Genomic DNA, 9,307 nt, shown 5'->3' with positions numbered 1-9,307 from the left:
GGGGGGGCCATTTGCCCACCCCTGCATTAGGGTGTGCCTGGGCACACCCGGCACACCCTGTGAGCACGCCTATGGATGTATTTGGTATTCCTTAGCCTTGCCTACACGGAGGTTTTACCACTATTACGGTCATTGATGTAGCTGTGTTGGTGCAAGCCCCAGTGCAGACAGGCACCATTGTTACTTGCACTGGCACCCTACCTTTTAGTTTTGCCTTACTTCAGTAGTAGAGTGTACCAGTGCAACTACATTAGTGGCTAGCCACTGATGACTGAATTTTGGGGCAAATTCCCAATATAGACAAGGCCTTACGGAGAGATAAGGGGCCAGACACAGGTCCTATTGAAGTCAATGACCAAAGTTTGTCTTCATTGTGAAGTGGGATTTGGCCCATGATACTAAAGAACCACAGTCCTGGCTGACCTTTTAAAAATTTAAATTGTCAATTCACCATTACTTCCTCCTTTCCTATCCGCCTCCTCCCCTCGTGCCCTAACCTGCACTGACCACCTCAAAGTGTTGGGGGTTAGTATTCATCCTCAACTGATTCTTGGCTTCTCTAATGACATTGCCAACAAGGATGCCAGTTTTCGCATGTAGATACTTGTACCTTAAGACCTGGGCTGAGACCCCCAGCTCTTTTCACATGGACAATCAAAGTGTCAGAAGGTGGTAAGACTTGTGGTCATTGACCTGGGTGAAATGCAGACTTGCAATATGGAGGTGAAAGGTTACAAATACTATATTACATATCCCTTGAGCCATTCACTCCTCCCAGATTCCTGTTAATGTCGGTCATATTTGAGAAGGGAGGGGATCTGCTTAACAATCTTAAGTTTATCTTTTTAAACAGTGACAGCCATTAAGATGATTATTTAGTAATTATATTATGGTAATGCCCAGAGGCCTTCAACAGCATCAGGGTTGCTAGTGCTAGCCACTGTATGAAATCCTACTGTACTTACAGCATTTTTATTTTGACTTTTATTACTCCATTAATTGGAAGTAAACACTTAAGTGGTGTCTGTAAATAATATACACAGATTTTATGACAACATGTGAGTAAATCTCTATTTTTAAGTACACTTAATAAATTATAAATGCTAAATGCTTTTCCCGCCCAGAAAAACTGAGTACTTTTTCCCTTTTTTCTGTAAACTCATACTAGTGTGATGTGGGGAGATATTTATCATAAATACAGTATACATACCCCAAGGCTAGACAAGTAGGCATTTCTAATTGTTACATTCCTAGTGCCATAATTGAAAACCCAGAGGCTAATTCCTTATTTTATTTCTAAATTCCTTCTTTGTAGAAAATTAGAAGCTTAAACAAAGGGGGCAAGGCAAATTTAAGGCTGACTTAGATGAACGTTGACCCTTGTTCACTCTTGCTGGACTGGTTGACACAAAAGGCAGTGGGACTGTCTGATCTGGCCCATAAAACCTCTCTATTGCCCTTTTCATCACAAAAATGTGCTTTTCCAACTATCCCTTAACAAATACCTTTTTGTCTTTCAGGATTTAAGTAAAAAAACCCTGTATAGTGCAAGTGTAATGTAAATGGTAAAATGAGGAGGCTGGTTTTAAAGATGACTACTAAAAGCAGAGCTTAAGCGAAGGGCAAACCACAACTCAGTGAGGTCTCCCCCATATGTATATCAGTATGAATAGTGTGTTCAGGAACAAAAAGGAGACATAAAGCTGAAAACTGGAACAACTGGAGTATGAAAAAGTCCTGATCAACTGAAAGGATAATGTTCGTGGTAGAGGAATATGCAAGGCTGCCAGTGATTTCTGTAGGTGATTAAACGCCAGAATGAAGCTCTGGCATTTGATCTCAAGAGCCATTTGTTATGAGTGCACTCCAGTGACACAAACATACTCCTGTTACACAACATGGTACAAGGGACAACAAACAACCTGCTAGAAAATCCTTTTTTCTTTTCTCTTTGTTGTTGTGAGAGTTTGAAAATGTTTATTACTATTGTTAACGGCAGGGGTTTTCAACCTTTTTCTTTCTCCCCCCGCCCCCTCCAGGGCGGGCACAGACTTGGGGCCCTATGCTGGGGAGGGTTCCCTCTGGCAGAGGCATAGTTTTACTTCCGTTTGGGTGGGGTAGGAGCTGTCAGGGCTCGGGCCAGCTCTGCACAGTGGTGTCCAGGGAGAGTGGGCCATCTCCACACTCTGACTCACCTCAGCAGGCCACCCAGCCTGTCTGGTTGACGGCGATGTGGGTTAGAAGCAAAAATTATAACTGAAAGGAGGAGGAGGGGACTCAGCTCAAGAAGTTTGGAAACCACGCAGGGTGCAGGCAGGGGGTAGCTAGGGGCTGTGCGCAGGCAGGGAGGTAGCTCAGAGTGCAGGATAGCTGCGGCTGTGTGCAGGTAGGAGGGTAGCTCAGTGTGCAGGCAGAGGGTAACTTGGTGCAGGGAGAGGGGTATCTAGGACTGTGTGCTGGCAGGCGGGTAGATCAGTGTGCAGGGAGGTAGTAGCTAGGGGCTGTGTGCTGGGAGGGGCTCCCCGCTGTGGTCGCTGCTCCCCGCTGTGGTCGCTGCTCCCTGAGGGCTCTGCTGGCCCTGGGGCCAGGGCTGCCACCTGGGCAGCTCTCCTCTTACTGGCTACGTGAGCAGGCAAAGGGGGCTGGGAACTGAGGAGGAGCTGCAAGCCCGGGCACCAGCAGGAGATGGGGGAACGCTGTGGCTACCCACTCCATGGTACCAGCAGAGCAGCAGCTGCCCGCACTTCCCAGCTCCCCACCTCCGACCTGGCCAGGGGGCAGGGCTTTGGGGGCAGAGGAGAGGAGGAGGTATGTAGGTGGAACTGCTCCTCTATGGGTAAGGCACTGCAGTTTGGGGAGTCAGCTCTCCCTGTGTCCCCTGAACTCCACCCTGTGGGCTCAGGGCTTCTGCCCCGCAGGGAGCATCGGGGCTCGGGGCTCCAGGATTCAGCCTTGCAGCTCCCACTTATAGCCCTGTGGGGGTGCTGTGGGTTTCAGCCACAGGGTCCCATGGACCCCTGAAAGGGCTGGGTGGGCTGCGAACCCCCCGTTGAGAGCCTCTGGTTAACGTCAGCCACTAACTGTTCAAAGGAAAGTTCATTAAATGACTGAGGGTAGGGCTAACAAGTCAGAAACTAACTGAGGGATTGGTTTGTGTAATAATGGAGTGAGTTATGTGCCAGATTCTGTACTGTCATTATGCAACCCGATTGACTTTGGGGTTGTGCATGTATAACTGAGAACATCATTTTGGTTCATAATGTTTGCTTATTTCAGTGTCTCTTTGAGAGAGAATTTTATTGGTCTGTGGCTGAAAATCTTAACTTTGTCATCCACTTCACTGAATGGTAATATTTTATATGGTCAAACATAGACAGTTTGTCATCTGTGTCATAATGTCAGTCTCTGGTAGTTACCTTTACAGACAGGTAGAAATCCACATAAAATTAATTGGGCATTGTGTATGTTGCTCTAGTTCAGGGGGTAGGCAACTATGGCACGCGAGCCGAAGGCGGCACACGAGCTGATTTTTCGGTGGCACTCTCACTGCCTGGGTCCTGGCCACCGGTCTGGGGGGCTCTGCATTTTAATTTAATTTTAAATGAAGCTTCTTAAACATTTTAAAAACCTTATTTACTTTACATACAACAATAGTTTAGTTATATATTATAGACTTATAGAAAGACTTTCTAAAAATGTTAAAATGTATTACCGGCACGCGAAACCTTAAATTAGAATGAATAAATGAAGACTCGGCACACCACTTCTGAAAGGTTGCCGACCCCTGCTCTAGTTAATAGTACATCAGCCTTTCAGATATGAAATTCTCTTCCTGGGGATTTATAACTGAACGGTAGACGCAATCTCATATTAACTATAATCCCTAGTTACTAAAACGCTAATTTCCGAGCTTTATAAATCAAATATAAAAGTGTGGCCTGGATGGGAAAGTAACATCCACAAGTTCTGAAATTGAGCAGAATGCTTTGGAAAAATCTTAAAGTAAATGTGACTTTTTGTGTTGCAAGAATGCTTAGTATTTAAATTGATGGGGTCACATAAATTCCTTGATGGGTAGGTAGAAAATACCTAAAACAAAGGATTGGAGTGAGTGTGTGCATTTTTGGCACTTTGTCAGAGGCTGAAAAAATAAGGGGTTCCCATTTAAAGTAAAATGAGAGTCTGCTAGTCCAGTAGCTTGCACTGACAGATGCCCACACAATCCTTGCCCCAGATACCGCAGTGATGAATGGGGTATAAATGCCTAGATAGTACTTCAGCTCTTGTGTCTGAAAACTGTGGGGGAGGGAGGGAAACAAAAAACTATAGAGCAAAGCTTTGCTGGGATAGCACTAATTGTAAACTCTTGGTGAGGTGTTGGAGTGTGCCCATGCGCGCATGGGGTTATGGTGGTGAAGGTCAGATGACTGTTCACTGCAAATGCAGTTTCATTTGTTTCTTAATCATTGTTGGTTTACATGATCATTGAGACTTTTATTTTTGCAAATATTATTAATAAACCTGCTTTATTTTTCAATGGTAACCAAATTAACATAAAACCACAAATATTGGTTTAAATTACTGGTGTTGGTTCTCTCAAAGGCTTAGGAATGCAAAAAGACAGATCAAGCCCATAAAAAGATGTGTTTTACGTGCATATCGAGGGGGTCTTGGTAGGGGGATGGAGATTAGCGAATGATGCTCAATATTTCAGTCTTCATCTAATCTATTATTTATCTGTTTATTTTTGTGTTATTAAACACAGATAATAGAAGTGTCCATCCCAATATCTTGGCGCCCCTACAAGGCTTTACATTCATGTTAATCCCCAAAATTAATATGAAATGCTTAAACCCATACAGTCACTATCCGTTCCGGCCCCCAAACTTAATTATCTCATGCTAATAAATAACCTCATCTAACCCTTATTCTGTCCTCTCAGCAAATGTCTGAAAAAGAGATACGCTTTGTCAGTATGTCTGGGCCCTGGAGGACCATAGGGGAAAGGTGTTTGAGTCAAGGGACCCTGGTGAAGAATGCCAGGCTGGCAGCTCCCTCTTCTTTGTAATGTCCCGGGAGTGCCATTTCAAGTGGCTGTATTAACCAGAACTGTGGCATGGGGAGAGGGATGGTGTTTTAAGTAATTGGGTCCCCAAACATTTAAGGCTTTAACGGATCAAAACCAACACCTTCAACTCCACTCAGATGTCGACAGGCAGCCAGTGCAGCTTTTGCATCATCAGGGTTCTGTGTCCAGTGTGAGACTGTTATATTTAAAAGGCTGCTATGCTTTGGATGAATTTAATCTTCTGAATAGGCTCAATGTGTAGCTCAAAATAGTGTGGTGTTAGTCTGAACTTGTGGTGACAAAGACATGAATAAGTGTAAAAAGTCTGAATCTGAAACACAAGGTTTCTAGCAGCCAGGAGGGATGTGAGTTAAATGCATAGATAGAGGCCCAAAGTGCCCCCACCACTTCCAGAAATACACGGTCACTGGTTGTAACTTGAACACAGTAGATTCCACAATTGCTGTCTTGGAGTCATGACATTGCCCTGTATCCTGGATGCAGGAGGTTTGGTGTGAATCTGAGCAATTCTATCCGCAAAGTAGCCAGCAAGTTCTTCACAGTGAGGCTGGGATTGTTTAGGTTGAAATGCTGTCTTTCAAACACCCCAGGATTGAGGTGGTATTCTTATTTGGGGAATTTAAAGAATAAATGTTCACTCATTGTCTTTCCCCCTCCCCTCTTTTCTCTCTAGATGAACACAATGATGTACAGAAGAAGACCTTTACAAAATGGATAAATGCTCGCTTTTCCAAGGTAGAAATAATTTTCAAAAATTCCAATAGGAACCAAATAAATTTCAGTTCTAGGTACCATATTTTGTTTCAGGGCTTTTAGCATTTACTGAATGTACTTGGATCAAAATTTGGAAGAACTGTCTCAAAAACATAGTAAAGTGTATAATGGCAGAATATATGTTTTAAGTAAAATATTGGTAATGTGTCTCCCCCCCACCCCCCGCGCAGCTAAACACACTGTATCCCCATAAAAATATTGCACCAATGTACTCTTGTTAGTTTGTGAGAGACAATTATATTCAACAGGTGTTAAGAACGACAGTTTTCTGCATGGCAGTGTCTGTTCGGTTCATAGTTGTCCTGCTGGCGTTTAACTCTGCATACAATATCCTGAGTGCATTAGAGTGGATTCTAATAACTAGCCTCCACTATGTTGATGATGCTAAGTCAATTCTGTTCATACACAATATTCAGTGAACCTTCACTCTGGTCCACAAAGTGCTTCCAGTTTGAGTCTTGGTTATAAACTGGTGGATAACTGTTCACTCATTTTTGCACACTCCTTTGCTTTCACATTCTAACTTTCCTGTGACTTAAAACCTATTGAGGACATTGCTTCTTATTTTGGGCTGGGAAAGGAAGTTGTAGCATCCCACAGGGAAGAAAAGTAGCTATTTTAAATCTCCCTTTATGCCACTCTGCTGATTACTGAAGATGGAACCCTGTCAATAAACACAATGGCCATGGGATTATTTCCTAGTTAATAGCATGAGAGAGGAACCCTGGTTAGCCTCAAGTGAAGAACATATCTTTCCGGGCCAGAAAGGCTACTGAAAATAGAACAACTAGTGTGGGTGCCTCACTTAATGGAAAGGTACATGCATTTGAAGTCCAATGTTTGAGGACGAATACGAGGAGACAGATTTAAAAACCTTTGTGACACTGTTGTGGGAAATGATAATATCATAGACTTCTCAAAGCTATAGCTTGGTCTGCAGAATGTAGAGGTTTGATTACCCTCCCCATGGCTCTCCAAATTACAGTATATTGTTTAAATGCAAGGTTGGCATGATTTTATTCATTTTGACCTGTCAGTTCATTTTGCCGGATAGCTGAGATTCTTAGCTTTTAGCCAAGATAGTCTTGGCCAGTGTTTTAGTTTGGGGAGGAGAGTGTGTAAGTTGATCATGCCAGACACATCCTTCTCAATGCTGCTTAATGAATAAAGGGAAAAATGTTCTGAAAAAGCAAAAACAAAATGAGAGAAACTTGAAGCATGATGATATTTTTCTCCCTACTTTGGGCCCCAATCAGCATGTAAATAGAAAAACTGACAATGTTATTGCATTAACATATCACAATGCAAGTGGAAAGGTCAAGAGTTTTCTATTTATTCATCTCGAGGTGCAATTTTTGTTGTGACATTGGCAAGTGCAACTTAAAATTTCAAGCAATGAAATTAAGGGCTGGCTTTTATTTTTATATATATATATATATATATAATATATGTGTATATAGGCACTTCACACAACACACATTCTACCTGTTGGGTTCTCTTTCACAGGAAGTAGAGTCTAATACTATGGCTAGATTTAGAAAGATCTGGGCAATTTTGTGACCCATTAATAACACATGAAGTTATGCAAGCTAAATTAATGGTTATAAGATTTGTACTCTAAGGCGTAAAGTGATCACCTGTATGATGCACTTCTAATTTTTTTTCATGTTCAGCTCAAGCACTACTTTGCACAGGAAGGGCACTGGCTTAGGAAGATTAATGCACTTGGATACAGTGGTGATGAGCATGATAAAAGGTGTAGGTAGAAAGATAATATATATTAGAAAGCCTAGCTTCTCATATTTTTAAAAACCTAAGGAAATGAAACAGGAATACTTAGTAGTTTGAAAGCAGTCTCCTCAAAACGTTGTGTTTATGAAATCATTTTGGCTGCTTAAAATGTAATTTCTACAAGTCACAGTTGGGTTAATTGGGACACCTCTCACGATAGAGAAATGTGAAGATGAGAGAAATTGGGTAGGTTTATGTAGCTTATGTCACAGAAAATAAGCAATTTCTTAGTTTTATATCCATTTATAAGGAATTTTCAAGTTCAGGCTCTAGGAACTTGAACATTAATTGTACTGTAATTGCCCTTCATTTGAATGTATAAATGAGTGGAAAATAGTTTTGCTGTACTTGCTGTATGACACAATTTAATGTACAGAGAAACAGAAAATATTATATATCTCTCCATTTCATAGCCTCTGTAATTTCATGCACTTTAAAAATTGCTTGAACTTTAATTAAACCAATTGGACATTGTTCTATACTGTACAGAAGATTTTTAGACTGTCGTTCTCTTGTCTCGTCAGTCACTCTAAGAATTACATTGGCAGTTTAATTATACCCCCATTGCACATAAACTATTTTAAATTAACTCGCCTTTTTATAAAAAATTTTAAGTGGTAAAGAAGGCAGTTAATTTACTTTGCTAAGCCTCAAACTACTGAAAGCTGTAGTATGCTCAGCTTCATCTGATTTCAGCAAGTCTATGAAGCTGGCACCATAGGAAGATCATCCAACTAATTTTAAAAATCTATATACTTTTAAAATTGTACACTTACCGGTATTGTAAGAAAACTGGGCAGAAAAATACCCCACCTTATTAGTATGTACCCAATATAAAAGCTAAATATGCAAACAATTATAAATTGCAAAAATGCTGGAAAGCTACAAACCAACACAACTAAGCCAGGGGAATTTGCCCCTTAATATTCACTTTCTATTGTGTTGTCCAATCTACTGTTAAGAGACAGGTTATAGGACTTCTGCCACTTTCCTAAAGAGACTATTCCACAAAATAATGTAACTAATCGTCAGGAAGGTTTACAGTGAATATCTGGAAAATGTTTCTTTTTTTAATTGCATACTGCTACTCAGAGTTATACTCCATGTGTAAATGTTTATTCTTGAAATGTGTGCTCTTCAAACAATTGTTACCTGCTATCCTGTCCTTACCCTTCTCCCTCTGTCACCTCTAATTTAATCTATACTTATAATTAACACACGAAAAAACTACATTAAAAGAATATTATAAGGGTTGCAAAGTCAAGCACTCAGAAATTAGGAAATGCCAGAATTAAGATTACCTGTGGCACATTAATTCCCCCTCCCCTGTGTGTATGCATTATGATGCAGTCTTTAATTACATGATCACATACTGTTTTTTTCCACAGGATCCCTGCCTCATGCAGTACGCAAAATGAATGATGCTCAATTAATGAGCAGCTATTGAATATTTTGTTCCGTGTGTGGCCCCAGTTGTTTACTGCACCCTATTCAAACCCTACTCTGAAGACTAAATTATTAATTTCCTCATGGACTTTTCTCTGGCATTCATTAGAGTCTGAGTGCTTCACACATGTTAATGAATTTATTTTCACTATACCCCTGTGAGATGCTGTGTGTGTGTGTGTGTGTGTGTGTGTGTGTGTGTGTGTG

General features: G+C 41.2%; 1 protein-coding gene across 1 annotated transcript in view; it reads left to right on the top strand.

Moving 5' to 3' along the window:
- The window catches only part of UTRN (utrophin), a 513,556-nt gene that overhangs the window by 36,708 nt on the left and 467,541 nt on the right, over positions 1-9,307 (top strand). Inside the window, exon 2 of the mRNA XM_026649537.2 lies at positions 5,763-5,824. Within this exon, the coding sequence (XP_026505322.1) occupies positions 5,763-5,824 (62 nt within the window). The remainder of the gene's footprint in view (positions 1-5,762; positions 5,825-9,307) is intronic.

The sequence above is a fragment of the Terrapene carolina genome, unplaced genomic scaffold (assembly GCF_002925995.2).
Source record: "Terrapene carolina triunguis isolate 2854851 unplaced genomic scaffold, T_m_triunguis-2.0 Scaffold85, whole genome shotgun sequence".
Taxonomy (NCBI): Eukaryota; Metazoa; Chordata; order Testudines; family Emydidae; genus Terrapene; species Terrapene triunguis.
Note: the sequence above shows the minus strand (reverse complement) of the source record. Positions and strands in the feature narration are given on the sequence as shown.